This window comes from Tympanuchus pallidicinctus, unplaced genomic scaffold (assembly GCF_026119805.1).
Source record: "Tympanuchus pallidicinctus isolate F22 unplaced genomic scaffold, pur_lepc_1.0 scaffold3, whole genome shotgun sequence".
Classification (NCBI taxonomy): domain Eukaryota; kingdom Metazoa; phylum Chordata; class Aves; order Galliformes; family Phasianidae; genus Tympanuchus; species Tympanuchus pallidicinctus.
Window position 1 is genome coordinate 22125963 of NW_026294747.1, and position 17615 is coordinate 22143577.

At 40.9% G+C, this 17615-nt stretch overlaps 2 protein-coding genes across 13 annotated transcripts in view; both read left to right on the forward strand.

Annotated features, from left to right (window-relative positions):
* Positions 1-5378, forward strand: part of CELF1 (CUGBP Elav-like family member 1) — a 54131-nt gene extending 48753 nt beyond the window's left edge. For all 12 annotated transcript variants that reach the window (XM_052695983.1, XM_052695974.1, XM_052695976.1 and 9 more), the window contains exon 15: positions 2406-5378. The gene's annotated coding sequence lies outside the window, so the exon portion shown is untranslated. The remainder of the gene's footprint in view (positions 1-2405) is intronic.
* A 5145-nt stretch (positions 5379-10523) lies between these two features.
* On the forward strand, positions 10524-15343 carry RAPSN (receptor associated protein of the synapse). The gene is made up of 5 exons (XM_052696081.1): positions 10524-10715; positions 13102-13440; positions 14513-14671; positions 15005-15103; positions 15194-15343. Exons 1-5 carry the CDS (start codon positions 10524-10526, stop codon positions 15341-15343), a joined length of 939 nt encoding a protein of 312 aa, XP_052552041.1.
* The last annotated feature ends 2272 nt before the right edge of the window (positions 15344-17615 follow it).

Genomic DNA, 17615 nt, shown 5'->3' on the forward strand with positions numbered 1-17615 from the left:
GCAAGATGGAAATGTGTCTACTTTATACATTTGTCTCAGAATATATTTGATTTTACTAGATATATTGTAATAATATGAAAATATTATGAATGATTTAAGTCTTAGTCTGATGCTATTTAGTATGTAGTACTGTTGCAAATGAACTCATAGATTCTTCTGTCTCATAGATAACCAACAGTTCAAAATTAGAAACTTCCCTATAAATTATTCCTTTCCCTTCTGCAGTACAGACCTTGCACTGTTAGGAAATGCCTTTGATACATAGTCCTTAAATTTGAAATCTAAGCAGAAGAGAATTGGAACTTCTCAAAAGTATGAGACAATGACAGTGAAATTCTTTTTATATTTCAGTGATAAAATAGAATCTGCAGCTAGTAAAGTATTTTCTGGAAAACATATGCCTCAAAATTTCTGACCACATAAAATCAATAAAGGAAAAAGCTTTAAATCTGAATAGCAAGTTACACATTGTAATAATTTTTGCTTGTATCATACAATCGGCTGAAGTATTTCTTGTTAATAGTTGTGAGGTAGGGAAGGGCAACTGGGCAGAATCCATCAAGTTATGCAGTTGTTTCTAAGTGTTTTATTTGGAAGCATCTTAAAAACAAACAAAAACTTGAATAAAGCAGGCTGCAAATGGGAGTGCTGCTATGAACAAGCAAAATACTTTGAAAGGTTTTTGTTGCAGACATTTAAACATAAGGGTGTTATACATCCCTGAGCATACTTACTACAAAGTATAAGCTACAGAATGCAGAACAGTTGCATTACAATATCATAGTCATGGGAATAAAACAAGGACAAGCTGAAATGATTTTCTCCAAGCAATTGAGTTCTCATTCAGTTTCTCATGGCTGCTTCCTAATGGCTTTATTGGAACTTAGCGACTTGAGTGGTAGTTCTAAGTGAAACATTTGAAAAATCTGTTCAAAAAGCCTAAACAAATCACACTCTCAATTCCGAATGGTGCATGCTAGGCACCACTTGATTTCATGCCATGGATTCAGTCTCATGTCTCAGATCATGAGAAGTTTCTGGTTAGAACTTAAAACCTCGCAGCTAGAGCATTTCTAGAACTGTGGAAATAATTGCAAGAGTTCCATTGTACTCTGCTGGAGTTTGTTTCTACTCCATGCTAAGTCCTTTCTCTAAACTGGAAAGCATGAAGAGCAAAGTAATCTTAGCATTTTTTTAAGTAGTCTCACAGTTCTAATGGACAATGTACTGCCTTTTGCTTTGGAGCTAGAATACAATCCTTTGTATTTCTGTACAAACCATGAATGCTGTAGTATAATATCAAAGTCTCATCCTGCACTAGTCACCAGCTTTGAGAGGTGCTGAGAAAATAAGGCAGCATACAGGAAATAAAACGGAGTTCAGGAGAGTTGAGAAAAGCCTTGTTTCCTCTCTCCTGCTTTCCTCACTCTTCCCAAAATGTTTCTTCTCTTTTGCAGTTCCAGAGGTTGAGGGGAAGAAACAAAGGTATATCAAAATTTAAGAATTAACATATTTATAAACCTTATGAATGGTTCAGGACACATATTTTTCTATTCATCAAACTGGCAACAGTGACTGTAGAGCTACTCAGAGCCCAGAATCCCCTCCTTGCAAAGCCAGGGAGCCGGGGGCTGTTTATGTTAAAGGCTGGGAAAGGAAAATCCCTGTGCAGGTCGAATGGTATGGAAAGTACTCAGCTAGGACAAGTCTTAACTAGCAGTCAAGTCTTAAGGAGTTCTTCTCTAATGTGTAGGGTTTTTGGTTCCACTTACTTGTCTTGTATAATCTTTTTATTTTCCTGTTCCAAGCTACCCAACTCCACAGTTTCATGAGCTACTAGGGAATGAGAAGGGGCTGTAGCTGAGGGAAAGAACATGGATTTCCTGGGCTATCACTGCCTATGAAATTCCCATATAAGGATGCTAAAAAAGTTTCCTTGACCACCTGTGAATCCCATTGAGTCCTCTGTCTTGTCTCTCACAGTCTCAATCTCTGTGGTTGACTGAGCACTGGAGCCCTATTTTTTTTGAATCAGTCTCCTGAGGAGGGTGCTTGCTCTGTTCTTCTCTTAAACAGAGCTAGTCGAGACCCTGGACAACGGGACAGGGTGAACCATAGTAGTCAGTGTGGCCCTAGGCCATGGCATGCTCCACAGAGTGGATGCTGAGGAAAATCGAGGCCTGTGTTTCCATTTAGTTTCTGGCAGTTTGATGTTTACTTGGTGTCCTTCATGTACTTTGACTTTTACTTGTCCATCGTTGGCATGTGCTGCCCTTCCCTGTCAACTCCCTTCCCCAGGAGGTCTCATTGTACAGTGCCCATTCTTGTTCTCTCTCTCCTTGTTTGGATGTACTGCTCTGTGTAACTCAGTGGGTCTCCCTCTTTCTGGTTTGTTTTTTTTCTAGATTCCTGCCGTTTGTTCATCGTTGTGCCTAAAGCATGTCGATGTGGCGTTCAAGTACATCGTCCAAATCCTTGTCTCTTCAGCTTCTCTGATGCTTGAACTCTCACCTTTGACCTTGTGTTGACCTTTGATGCTGATGTGTATTTTTATTATGTTTGTTTCTTTCTTTGTTGTTTTTTTTTTTTGTGCTGCCAAATTGGTTTTGCTAGAAAGACTGCTGAAGGGGGAATATTTAAACTTGCATTTGAATATAAAAGAATTTCTATTTTTCTAGACCTTCGTAAGATAACCACTTGATTTTGTGAATCTGATTCTTTGTAATTGTCTTCAGAGCAGCCTTGCTAGCATACCTTGTGGAGTGTTTATATTTCTGTGAACATACAGCCAATCACTTTCTAGGCTTAGTTTTTTCTGTGTGCTTAGTTTTAAAAACACAGTTTTGAAGAAAAAGTCAATTATGTCGTGTGATTCGATTTTTGAGGAGACTTCCTAGTCACATTTTGCTGATCTGGTTTCTGTGCTTGAGGAGACAGCATGTGTTTTTGAGTTCGAACTTGTGACTTGAGTGGCATCAGCAGAAAACACTTGAACTACATTTTCTTCCGATTGTAGCTACATTTTTGCCCTTGCATTCATTGATTTTTATTTTTTTTTTTAATTTTATTTTTTCCCCTGCTTCCCTGTGTGATTATCAGTCTGCAGTGAAAATTTGATCAAAGTTGATGTTGTACTTTGTTAAGCCCCAGCATGCCTGGTTTTTTTCGTAACTACAATCTCCTCAGCAAAATGTGATGTTTTTGTTTTATTCTTTCAAACTGAGATCATGCCCAGAAGTGTTTTGCATGTTTCCTGCTGTTTTCTTCACACCCTCGTATATATCACCTTCACCTCTCTGTTTTCTATAGTTTGTGCAAAAACTGAGCAATTTAATGGGTTTCAAAGGTATCCTTTTAAATTGGTGTTTTTGGTATGAGAAATATCTGATCAGAAGCCACCTGAGGGCATCTACCTGTGCACTTAGACTGTCTGCCTGACAGAACACCTGGACCTTGTTCCATTTCCAGCACTGTCAGAGGCTCTTGGGGGCTGGGCTTCACTATTCCTGTAGTAGGAGTCTTGGTGGAAGGGGACAGCTGGGAAGCAGGAAGATGGGGGAACTTTGTAGTGTTTCTGTTTCTAAAGTTCTCTGAAGCTAGGGCTCCTCTGAAACGTTCTTTACTAGTACTTTATATAAATCAGGGCACACTTTTACGAAGTCTAGCCTCAGCTTAATACTATCAGTCAGACTCTGGTGGTGGCAGGATCCTGGAAAGATCTAGGGTAGCTCTTGAAATAAAGTATTTGAAATATTCTAGAGAAAGCATTTGTAAACCTAGTCATACAACTGCTGGCTCTTTTCCCAAGTGACAAGCACAATACGACAGCCTCTGAAGCTGTTACCTGAACAGGGTACCATCCCCAGCTGTCTTCTCAAGGGGCTTAGCTGGGGAATCTCTACGGAGATTTTTTAGTTTTTGTTTAGTTTTTAATTGGGTAATGAGCTGAGCAGTTTTTCTGGCTTGCAGAATGATTGAGAACGAATCACTGCTTTCTGCATGGCAGGCTTCCCCCAACCCTACTTAAGATCTGCACAGGTAGAAAGTGAGACGTAGCTTCTAGATGAAGGCGCCTGAAGGGTGTTGTGCTGTGATGAAGTTTCAGTCAAAAAGAGCAGAGAGATAGCATAGATATCTTAACCATATAAAATGATATGACATGAAATCCCAGGAGAAAGGAGTTTACTAATTATGTTTGATTGGGTAGAAATCATACTTTTGTCCAGTGTTTGGGATAATGAAAATGCAGTGAAGATTCCATCCCAATCCTGAGTTGACTGAGGATACTATACCATTGACATACTAGTTAGATCTGCGTAGACAGTCTTTAGGCAGCTGAAGAGACAGAACATTTTTGGGATATGGTACATATACCTGGGAACGAAGTGTGAGGCTGGATGAGAAAAGGACAGAGACTTGTTTATTTTGAAGGTGGGGTTGTGGGCTGGCTGCTGTTAGTCCCACAGTCTGAATGCACAGGGCTGGGTGTCAGTGGGGACACTGATACCCTGCGGTGTATTGAGTAACTGCCAATACATTTCTGTACGTGCGCATTTGGTTCCGTAAGGAACTCTGGGGAAACCTGTGGAAAAATATCTGAAGAAAACCAAAATGCCAAACGTTGGATGTTTCTTTCCTTTCTTATTTCCTTTCCTTCCTTTGGTTGTTTTAATTGTTCTATGGTGGTTTTAATGGATTTGAGATAGTGGAGCAGCAGCTGCCTTTCTGATTTTTGGCTGCTTTTTGTGAATAATTTAAAAAGAAAATTTACATTTTGGAGACAAACCTGTGGGCTTTTTTATTGGTACAAACATTGTATTTAACACTAGGGGTTTTGTACAGTTTTTTGCCTTTTCTACTAGAAAACAATGTAAAGTGATTCACAATGTGACAAGAAAACAAATTGCCACTATGACCAAATGTAGAGTCTGTTCTGCAGTAATGGGATTTAATCAACTCGAAGTCGTGGTTCAGTCATAGAAATGCTTTTCTTTACCTTGTTTGAGCTGTTCCTTTATTTTTCTTGTTTTGATTTGCAAAACAAAATGTCTTTTTGTGTGAAATTGTGTTGTACTCTGTAGAGAATTATGGATTTTACTTCAATGGTTTAAGAAGCAGAGGAGCACATTTTGCTTTTCTGATGGCAGTTTGTGTAGTGGATTTAAAAATGAAAAGATTTGTTACAAGTTTGGATCAAGCGAGTATGTGTTAAAGGAATTTTCCTTTTGTGTGTGTGTTGTTTTGTTTTGTTTTTTTTTTGTCCCAAAGGGCAACTTAAAGCTGTTTTAATTGCACAGACACACCGACAATAAGTCATTTTGTATATGCCAAGTGTGGTACCTTCCTTTGTTTATTTGCTATTAAACTGTTTGAGAAGAGTCCCTGTGTGTTGTGTTTGTGTCTTAAACTTGAGGTTCTTTTTGGATCCAGGTATGGGATGCTGAGGAGAGATGAGAATTATCTTTCAGTTTCTTACTTGTGAACTACAAAAATTTTCATGATCCAGTGTCACTTGTTCTGGATGCACAGACTTGCTTTCCATGCTGATCAGCTACGTGGAGTGCAATTGAAAATGTTTTTATGGTTATTTAGCTTTTGCTTGTGTCATTTCCTGCTCAAATTCTAAACCTTGGATAATGCTGGTATGTGGTTCACCGAGGAATGAGTTGTAGACATACCCAGCCTCACACCTGCATTATGCTTTCTGGTGTTTGAAGGACTGATTAACTCAAGCACAACACCAGACCTGAGCTATCTATTAACAGAATGTGTGCATGGTGGTACGTAGGATTGGATAAGCACTTCTGGACAAGTCATCTCATTCTACTCCTACGAGCCCCATACCTTCCACTCCCACAGCCTCTTTACCCCAGACAAGACTAAGCTTGCAGAACTTGTCCTGATTCTGCACTGTGGAAGTGCCTCTAGCCCTCGTGCTCTTGTGCCTGGAAATACTATTCTGGGAAATCCAAGCAGGTTGGGATTTTCATAAAACCTCTTGGAATTTTATAACACCTCAGGACTTAGTAGCTCCGGTTTTACAATGGGCAAAAAATTGTGATAAGCAAAGCCTGCTTTGCTTTTAGAACTGAAGTACAATAATTACTTTATTGTAAGTAATGTGTTGTCTAAAGGTTAATATTTGTCATAGGCAGAATATAATTCTGCCTATATAATTCATTCAGAAACTTGACACTAGTTTGATGTTAGTATTGCCCCTCTCAGAGGAGAAAGTACCACAATGACCATGACTCTGTTATGTTTGTGAACAATTCTACAGTTCAGTAGGATATTTCCTTCTGCTGGCTTCCATCTCAGAGTGCAAGCACACCCAGGGGAAGTTATATTCCTCTCTCATGTTCTTTTCTTCTGTTAAATGGCATACTTGGTTTCACCCCATTACTTCCTACATGACTGTAAATCTGAGAGCACTTGCAAGCACCAGGATTCACTGCTGCATTCCTTCCTTTGCAGTACCCCATTGCAGAGTGAGGCGCCAAGCCACCTGTTGCATAGTGTGCTGGGATCATTGCAGTTAATTTGCAGCTGTTGAGAAGGAAGGCTGGAGATATTTCAGTTCAAATATGTCTGAGGTGAAAGATGGAGAGAAACAATTGAATCAGAGAAGTAGCTTGCTTACTTGGGATGGAAGATTCCCTCTTGTACCACAAAGACGGCAAGCCCTATCTTACCCAATTGGTTAATAGCAGCTTTGCCCATTGTAACTTACGGATCTGATGGTAGATCCCTCTGGGTAGATAGCATTCTTTTTTTAATATTTTGTTTATTTATTTATTTATTTTGGGTCGGTATTTTGTTTTGTTTTAGCCTTTGGAAGTCCACCACCAATCAATAGACTATTAAGCTATAAATAAGAGCCAGTGTATTAATCTCTGAAAATTAGCAGCATTTTACATAGGTTCTTAAGTTCATCAATATCAACAGGAAAACACAAATCTATGGATTAAATTCTGATATTGAATGCTTTAGGATACCTTATCTTTCTCTCACATTTTCCTCTAGCTCTCACTGCTTGTTTTGACTCCAGGCTCCAATATTCCTGATTTTTTACCACTATGTTCTGCTGTCTTCATGTGCCCAGGAGCCACAGGGGATACATTATGAAAAGTAATGGGCAAGGAGATTAACAGCTCAGCATGATCACTGTTAGAAAATCAATATGTGTATGACTATAGCTTCACAGTGTAACAGGTGAGATTCCGTGATTTCCACGCGTCTTGCAAGTTTATTTGCAGTTCCATTGATATCAATTGATGGTTTAATATAGAAGCTGTATTGTATTTGTATACAGTACACGAGCTGTAATGTATTTGTTTCCCATGTGATGTAGAGCAGTCTAGAGCTGCAGACTGATCATCCTGCCACTAAATTCTCAGGTACACGTAGTCAGTGTCTAGGTGATGCTATCCACTTACCTCTCGGTATTTAGACAGGTTTATTGGGCTCAGGGTGGGTACTGTTCACATCACAGTATGTTTCTGTTTATTGAGGATGATTAGTTCGAGCTTGGTGGTTCTCTAAACTCTAAGTTAAAGTTTTCATCTTGGCAGATTATTGGACTCTTAGGAGTCTAAGCACTGTTTCATTGGAGAATAACATGCAACACAAAAGCAAGGAAGTACACTGTGATCAGCAAAATGCAGGACAGATTATTTCCCTGGTAGAATGGCTTTTTCAGCCTGCAAGGTATCTTTCTTCATAGGATGTAAAATCAGTGTTACAGTAAAGCGGCCCAAAAATATCAGAATGAGTTTAAGTTACAGACAGGTATGAAAATAAAGTGAAGTAGTCTGCTCCAGCAAAGAGTTATGTGAATTTTTTTGTTTCCCCTTTTTGAGTCCTGACTGGCTTAATTCTTATATGGCTGCTGTCTCTGGGTCTCTACGTTTCTACAAGTCCAGAAATCTGATGGCCACATCATTATTGTTGCTTTCCACGGGGATCTATCTTCATCATGTGTCCATCCCATCACCCACCTCTGGAGAGGCATGTGAAAATCACTGCAGGAAGGAGAGTTTTTTACATTCTGAATCTGGCTTTTAAAGAAACCCTGAAATCTAAGGGAACTAGATAATTTTAAGTGTTGGCTTTGTGCATTAACCAGCTCTTTGTTAGCTTTTCTTTCCTTCAGTTGTCTGTAGGTTTGTTTTTTTTTTTTCCCATAGTTTATTTCCATAGTTGGGGTATACAGAGGCTCTGCTGAAACACTTTCTAGCACATCACCTCTTTAAAAAACAATGCTAAATTAAATAATGAGATTACCATAGAGTTTACAAGCTCACAAAAGTAAATAAGCCTGATGGTATCAAGATTTCTACCATTAAGAAATACGTATTTTCAATTGTTTTCTGATAGAATTTTGGATAAAGGCATGGATGGAATCTCCAGCCTCTGATTCCTTATTCTTGTGTGTCCTGATTTCTTTAAGAGTATTACGTCAGGAAGGCTCTTCTGGGTTTGTGTTTCCTTGGGCAGCTATGACCCAGACCAGGATGATCCAACCAGCATTCCATCAGTTATCACAGAATGGCCCAGGTGGGAAGGGACCTCAAGAACCAGAAATCTCCAACTCCCCCGCCAGGGTCACCAACCTTCCCACTGAATACTAGACCTGGTTGCCCATGGCCCCAGGCATCATATTCATATAGAAGCATGGACATAACTGGAGATAGGCCTGCTTCTGTATTTAGGTCTGTTGTTGAAAATCTGAATTGCCATTTCTAATTGGCCAGTAGAAGACTTACAAAACTGCATTGGGGATTTCTGTATCTGAAAAACTTCGTATATCCCTGATGCATCTTCATACCCCCCACAGTTAGGTATTTCTTCTGAAGGGCAGAGTAAGTCTATAGATGGTTCAAAGGCTGGGTCCCTTAAAAATGCATACCAGATCAATAGAGGTATGAAACTTGCTTCCTAGAGTAAACAGTCTAACTTTACTCTTTCAAAGATAGGAGAATTAAAAGCTATCTTCAAATTGGGCTGAGAATCTTATGTAAAGCAGATGGCACAGAAATGTATTGCCTCAATTCATTGTAATTCCTCATTAATGTTCAGAAAAGTCTGGATGTAGAACTTCAAAAATGTGTTTAACAAATTCTGTTGAAGACTCTTGGACTGTCACAGGTATCTGATGGCAGTGAGCAACAGTCAGTCACAGACAAAGTTTTTCAGGGTGGTTATCATGCTGAGAAGTGAAGCCATTGGTGGCATATTGGCAGTGAATTGATGACAGAGCTGATCCTTGAGCACAGGAATAGTCCCCATTGCCAGCTGAGGTCCTCAGAAAGGAGGCAGAATTTTGTGCCTGGCAAAGTATGGAATTATAGAATCCTTAGAATTGGAAGGGACCTTTAAAGGTCATCCAGTCCAACTCCCCTGCAATGAACCAGGGCATACGCAGCTAGATTAGGTTGCCCAGGCCCTGATCCAGTTTCGCCTTGAAAGTCTCCAGGAATGGGACATCTACCACATTTCTGCGTAACATGTTCCAGTGCTTCACCACCCTCACTGTGTAAAAGTTTTTCCTTCTATCCAACCTAAATCTACCCTCTTTAAGCTTGAAACCATTTCCCCTTGTTCTGTCACAACTGACCCCGCTAAAGAGTCTGTCCTCCTCTTGTAGCTCGCCTTTATGCAGTGAAAGGCCACTATTAGGTCTCCCTGGAGCCTTCTCCAGGCTGATCAGCCCCAGCTCTTTCATGCTGTCTTGTAGGAGAAGTGTTCTGTCTTTTGGATCATTTTTGTGGCCCTCTCTGGATATGCTCTACTATCAGGCACATTGTTGCAAGCAGAGTGTACATACTGGAATTTTTGAATTCCTTTTTAAAACATAACCTACTTCTTAGAGTATGTATTGTTCCTAAAGATACAATGCTAGCTGAGTCTACTACCTCACAGACTACCCCATCACCACAGTGCTTTTGCAAAAGAAAAGGGCAAGTGAGAAAAGAGAGGCAAACATAACATCCCTGTGACTGCAGCTGATTGTCTGTCTCTCCATGAGGTATTTATAAGCTGCATTCTGGCAGGCTGGGGTGGGCAGTTGGCTCACCCTGACCTTGGAGGCTGGAAGCCTGACCAGCATTCCTGGGAGCCACGTGAGCCAGATTGGCAGGAACAGCTGCAACCAATGGAGATGCCTAGCAGTGGCTGCTCAGATTGAGTTTCACTCCAGTCACTTGAGATTTTTCTCTTTCTCCCCCTGTTGTGCTTTTCGTCTTTGTTGATGGGGTTGGACAGGCGAATGCACTGATGTAGTCTTAGCGAGCAAGACATTCGTTCAGTGGATTTGGGATTCTGCCTTCATTGCCAAACAACCACTTCTTGCCATTGCCTTCCACAGCTCCAGCTGCCTGGCATGGCTGGGTTTTTATAGCTCCAAGCTTTCTGAGCACACAACCTGCCCTCCTGTATTAGGGCATTTTATGTTGTGTTCTCTCAGGCTCTTCATTTTTGCTGCATTTAGAGATTAGTACATGAGGCTTTTTAATGCATGGGAGATGGGTCAGGACCAGACAAAGCAACAGATAGAAAAAGGACTCCATCTCTACCAGTCTAATCAGACTGAAAAGGCTCTGCAAGTCTGGATGAGGGTTTTGGAGAAGTCTGCGGATCCTGCTGGCAGGTTTCGCGTTTTGGGTTGCCTCATCACTGCTCATGCAGAGATGGGCAGATACAAAGATATGCTGAAGGTAAGGCAAACTGGAGATGAATGCATGCCATTGTGTTACACCCACTACAGAGTGTGGCTGGAGATTAGAATGTAAAATCAGGGCTTTTATGTTGCATATAGTAACATGTGCTAGCTATTGGGAGCATGTTGTGAGCTGCCTTAATCGCTGTGTTGATAGCTCCAGCTTACAAGATACACAGAGTACAAATTCTTATTGGGCCTCATCCTTTAGGATTCCTAGGTTAATGAGGTTCTCTAGGTAATCATGGGGACCTTTCTTGATTTATTCCTCATACAAGCTCGCCATGTGATGAAGCTTCAGAGAAAGGTATGAAAACAGAACATTTACTACAGCAAAAACTGTTTTCAGCATGTACCTCAGAGTAAATAGAGATCTTCAAGTAGATTCTATAGAATAAGCAGCAGTCTTGTGAGGAAATGTCTGTTATCTTGTTCAACTGCTTGGTATCTGTCACAGATCTGACATTTTTATTACAATTGTTTGCAAGGAGACTGATTAAGAGGGGAACAGAGATTCTTTTTTGGGAGTAGGGGGTGGATGCTGAAAGATGTTCAAGGAGGAGTCTGACAGTTGAGGTCAGAGAGAGGCTCCCAGTTGTGAAGCATTGGAGAAAGGATATAGGGCTTGATCAAAGAGTGGCAAAAAGGAGCTGAAGCTGCATTCAGAAAAGCATGAGGATAAACACATTGATGAAGTGAATAAGAAGAAGCCGATGAATGGATCTGAGAAGTCACAGGATGCATACATACAGTAGCAGACAGTGTCTGGGAGAGTGACTGAGGAATCTGGAAGACAGGACAGTGTTTTAACAGTCTTAAGTAGCTATCCCAGTCTAAAATAGGGTGTTACTAAAGGGCCTTGGTGTTCTAATGTTTTTGACCGCCTCTTACTAGACTAGTAATCATTCAGCACGTAGCACAAAAAGTGAAGGGGGTGCCACATCTCATTGAAAAATTCCTGGTAGCTCTGTTTAGAAGTGGTGGGGTCATCTTATGAGTGAACCTGTGCACATGTCAAAACCTCATCTACAAAGCAGATAATTAGCATGAAGGAAAAAAGGGTATTAACACACATGGAAAACATCTGAGGACAAGAAGTTCTGAGAAACGCTGTGGGATAGGTGGTGGCAGAAACAACAGATTGATTAGGGAAGAGAGAATCCAAAAAGGTAAGGTATAGCTACCTGGGAAACAGGCAAATGAGTGAACCCAAGATACTCAAACCATAATTTGTTACCCCTGAAGAGAACAGAAAGAAGAGCTCAGATTAGATGAATTTTATTTCCTCTTAGTATTAGGAAAAACAAATAGCTTCATTCAAACTGAGTATTTTACTGCAAGCTATCAAAGATAGAGGATGGAAAACATTAATATTAATCACTGAGAGAGGAAATAATGGGGAAAAAGGGGTCTTTGAATTAAACACATGAAATTAACTGTGATTTAAGAAGAGTTGTTATGCTCAGTCTCTCGGAGAGAAAAATTGCTTCACACCATGGAATCAGGCTGTGGCAATCGAGAAGTAATGAAGAACTTACATAAAGGTAAGGGAATGCAGGAAAGAATAAGCTAACACATGCTAATGAGTCCACATGGCAGCTTTCTTGAAATGCTAAGGAGAGGGTGGACATATACACCCAAGCATAAGCAGTTGTATTGGTTTCTACTTTGGAATACATAACATGTTCTAGCGGATTAAATCATTATGTATTGCCAATGTGCAAAAATGAAGCAGATAGTGCCTTTAGGAATTGTTATCTGTGAATCTGACTGCTTTAATGAAAACACATATAGAGAAAATTGCTGAATATTTACCTTTGTTATGAATGTTAATTCAAGGCAGCAGTGTGCTTGGTTCATCACCGAGCACAGAAGAGCGTGAGGTCTAAAAGAAAATAGACTTAAAATTTACTAGAACTGGAAGCAGGGAACCATAGAAGAAAAAAAACAATACTAGACTATAATTTTTAGAATAAAATTGATGAAATAGCTTACTTAGTTTCTTTAATTGAGTACTTCAATATCTTAAGCCTTCTAGAGAAAGCAGAATTAATTATGTGAGCAGAAGAAAGTGGAGCTGCCAGAGGTTTTCTGCCTCTCCTGCTTCTCTTTAGGGTCACTTAGCATTTTCCTTCCACTAACTGCCAGCTCAATGTCCATGTCCAAGAGGCTGAGAAAGAGGTTTCTTCAGACTGTTCACATACATAGACTGCTTACGTGTAAACCTTCAGATAATTAATTGCTTGTATATCGTGCCATGTGATCCATGCTGCCCTGCTCAGGGATGTGCCACTTCTCCAGTGCAGGATGCTACTCTGTGAGTGTTTGAGCTGTATTTAAGTAAATTGCATGCCTTTTATAAACACGGTCTTTTCTACTTGAAGTTCGCAGTGGTACAGATTGACACAGCACGGGAGCTGGAAGACCCAAATTACCTTACAGAGGGCTATCTAAACCTGGCTCGCAGCAATGAGAAACTCTGTGAATTCCAGAAAACAATATCTTACTGTAAGACATGCTTGAACATGCAGGGTACTACTGTGAGCCCGCAGCTGAATGGCCAGGTGAGCCTCAGCATGGGCAATGCCTTCCTGGGCCTCAGCATTTTCCAGAAGGCTTTGGAGTGCTTTGAAAAAGCTTTACGCTATGCACACAACAATGACGACAAGATGCTGGAGTGTCGAGTCTGCTGTAGCCTTGGGAACTTCTATGCCCAGATAAAGGTGCAGTAATCCAAGGGGGGGGAGGATGGGAGGGCAATTGTCTCATAATGGAAAGCATTGTGAATTTCAACTTATATCTGCTGTAGGAAGTGAAGTGCTGGCAGAATGTTCCAAATTTAAATATCTACACTGTAAAATCATCAGAGAATACTCCTCTTTGTAGTAAGGATTGGTGGAATGCTTATGTAGTTCAGCAGAAGCAGCTGTGAATTGAAAAGATTAAACTTAGCTTCAAAGATCACATCAGAGGAGGCAGTGTCTGCAAGCAGGCAGAACTCAAAGGGTTCTAGTTCAACTACTGTTGCAGGCAAATAGTTATTTGTATGTACAAAACCAGGCAGGAATTGAGGGTGAAGTGATTTGCAGTTCTAACTTCCATTATAAATGCAACAAATCATCTCCCTTCTTGAAAAAGTCTTGATTTTCGTCACTAACGGAAGACTCGCTAACTGAAGTATCTCACTTGAGAATGGTTTAGATATCTTTAATACTTTTATGTACTTATCATAAAACAAGGTTTATTTCTAAACTTTCTTAATGCAGAAAGATGTGTAGATATATATTTTTTTTTTGCATGTGTGTTTTAACTAGTTACTGAGGATTTGCTGAGGCCATTATTATGTTGTTCCTGCTTCTTGCAGTGCTGAATAACCAGCCTCTGAGAGATCCTGACTTTCCACATGAAAAACATGAGGGCTGCATGTATATGCTGAAAGCAAAGATAACATAAAACCAGAGACAGTTTTCAGGCTTCAGCTACAGAAGAGAACAAATGATTCTGGCAGCATATGGCTGTTGGTGTACTATATAAAATTCATATGCTGTGTCATTTCTCACATGTCCTGAAAATAGAGAGCAATATGAATTCAGCACATGGCAATTCCACCTTCCACAGTTTGATATTCACATCAATAGAGAAAGCAGGGCACGTGGAAGAGGACAGGCAGGGGAAGAAAGGCGTACAAAAATCTGCTAGCTGTTGCAGTATTAGTAAATCAAAAATAGTTGCTTTTGTCCCTTTTTTTTTTCTTTTTCAGTCTTTTGCTGTCACTACTGTCTGTCTGCCTTACAGGACTATGAGAAAGCTTTGTTCTTCCCATGTAAAGCAGCAGAGCTGGTGAATGACTATGGAGCAGGCTGGAGCTTGAAGTACCGTGCAATGAGCCAGTATCACATGGCAGTGGCCTACCGGAAGCTGGGGCGCTTGGCAGACGCTATGGACTGCTGTGAGGTACAAGGGTGCAAGCACACAGAGCTGGCAGAGGTCTCTGCAGTGGGATCTTACCTACAGGACAGGGCTGGGAGGAAAGGGAAGCCATGACTTTCACATCTGACTCTAGATATTCCCACTGTCTCCCAGTCTTAGAGCTCTGGTTTTAGTAGCAGTGTGTGCCTCAAAATTTGAGCCTATGAATGTCCTCTAGTTAGGAACACGAACAAGACTGTACTTTAAACTAACTAAAAATGCTGTGCCATTTCTCCAGAGTTGACCCTTCAGTGTCTGGAGCATACAGCCCCGCTCCGTTTGTTCTCCCTTACTGACCAAAGACCTAATTTCTTTCAGGAGTCCATGAAGATTGCCCTTCAGCATGGTGACCGGCCTCTGCAGGCACTGTGTCTGGTGTGCTTTGCTGATATCCATCGCAGTCGCAGAGATGTGCAGGTACAGCTACCATGAAAGACAGAGGGGATGGGAAGAGGGTGTGAAAAGCGGGTCATAGCAAAACATGTGTTTTCCTTCCTGCCACTGCAGACAGCCTTTCCCCGGTATGATTCTGCCATGAGCATCATGACAGAGATTGGAAACCGCCTGGGTCAGATCCAGGTGCTGCTAGGAGTGGCTAAGTGCTGGATGATCCAGAAGGAGCTGGACAAGGTCAGTAACAAACTTGTTTCTGCATAAGTCTTTCAGATGAGATGAGATGGGCATTCTGAGCTGAATGCCCATCAGATGCGTAGAGAACTGTCCCCCTTTTTCTACCAGCAGTCTCCTGCTTGTGTAATCGTATTTCTCCAGATGGTTCCTCTAAGCCAGGAATTAGTTGCTAACAATATGAACATCCATTCTGAGTCAGGCTGGTGACCTACAGAACCGTCTCATTAGTCAGTCCTGATGACTTTAAACAGTACACTGAGAAACCAGCATTGAGGAAAGGAAGTCTGCTTCTGCCACTGAAGGCAATCAGCTTATTCTCTAAAATAGATTCCGCTGCCTACTCTCTAGCAGTATGACTAAGCTTATTACTGTGATCATTTTTAGACAGCCCTACAGCTCCACCATGTGCTTTGCAGACAAATATGACCATAAATTCCTGGAGAAACTAGAGGTGTATAAATCATGACGTGAAGCAGAGAAATGAGCAGAAAAGGATTTGAGAACAGACAGTGGGTCAATATAGTATAAGAGGATGAAGTTCACTGTTTTGAAAGTGCTTAGGTGGTGTATATGTCTTAAAATCCAGACTGTACTAGATGCAGCAGATCCCACTGTTAGTGTGCTGGAGAAGAAAATGCTCAAAAGTTAGTCTTCAGTGCTGAAGGACCTGGAATGTCTACATAGTGACACGCCGGGGTGCCATTTTGGGTGTAGATAACTGAAGTTTCACTCTTATCAATAACGAGAGAGACAAAGTATATGAGGTAAAATGAAGCTTCTCAGAAGGAAAACAAGCATGTAACTGTCAGAAAAAAAACACGCTCAAAGTGCAATCAGCATCTGAGTTCCCTACAGTGGGAAATCAATTGGGTAAAACACACATTGCAATCTTACTAAGTAAAAACTGTTTGCATTGGAAGAAACTGGACTTAAAAACTTTGCCTAATGAAACCTCATATATCATGTATCTTTCATATATCATATTCAAAAATATGGGACAGGATGCAGGTAAGCCGCTAAACAAAAAAATATTCAGAGCACTCATCTAATCTCTACACTCCCTCATCCCACCTTCAGCCACTGCCATGCTCTGATACTACAGGCAGATCTCTGTGAAACCCTGGCAAGGACTTTGCAGAGAGCCCTAATCTCACCGGTATCCGTAAAAGAAGGGAATGTGTTTTAGTTTCTGCACTAAGCGTTAGAGGCAAATCTGTCCTAATGGTCAGGGACCTTATGCCCATCACCCCAAACATGACCTCCTCAAATGTCAAAGCACTGAACGATTGCCCACGGCTATTCCTCAGTTTACCTGTCCCAGTTTCCATTTCTCATGCTGCTCCATCCCAGTATCAGTTACTTAAGAAAGCTTTCCACTTGCAGATTCCCTATTCTTATCCTGGCCTTCTTGTGGCAATTTCCTCAGACAGTTACTCCCACTTTTCTTTCATTGCATGTAGTTAATACTGTGTCTATCCCAATTCCTTCCAGCTGCTGTCACAGCCTATTTGCCCAAACTCTCGTGCAGTCTCGTGTTTCTCTCTTAGAAAGACTGTCCCCTGAACTTCTCAAGCATCTCTTCCTTCCACTTCATATGCTTCACTTTCTTAATCCTAGTAATTACTTTCAAGTTTTCCAGTATACAGTCACACTGCCTAGGCACACTCCTCAGTAATATTTTATCTGCTACCCATTGATTCCTGCCTACTTCCTCTGCAAGTCCCTTATCCTAGGCTGTTGCTGCCCCAGATATAATGCCCTCTGCTCTGTATTCAGAGTGCACTCTTTCATCTCAGATGGTTCTCAACTCCTATAACTTGGCATCACCTACTATTCCAGTGTGGAAATTTGATAAGGTTCCTCATCAATATTGTGGTTAAAGGCAAATGTCTTCTTCCCCCTCAACAAACCTGAAGTGGGTCTTAGTCTCCATTTCCCAGAACTACAGAGTATCAGAACAGCGTGGAACGCTCTGACATGTAGGGGAAAGTAGAGATTCATTTGATATAACAGTTGCCATACTAAACACTTCAAACTGAAAAGATTACTCGCAGTACAACTTCTACAGTGTGCTATATGTAAGTAGGACAAAGTGGATGCATGAAGAGCAAGACAATGGAAAAGCCTGTTAGTAGTGCTGATCCCTTCCTCTTGTAATAATGAAATTGGAGTTGCTCAAAGAGATTGGGCCTGTAAAGCAGGATGGGGGACAAGATTCGCTTTACTTATGCTTCATCCCAATCATGAAGACTGTGTGATTGATTTTTAAATGAGTGTATTCTCTCTGCTTAGAAACCCC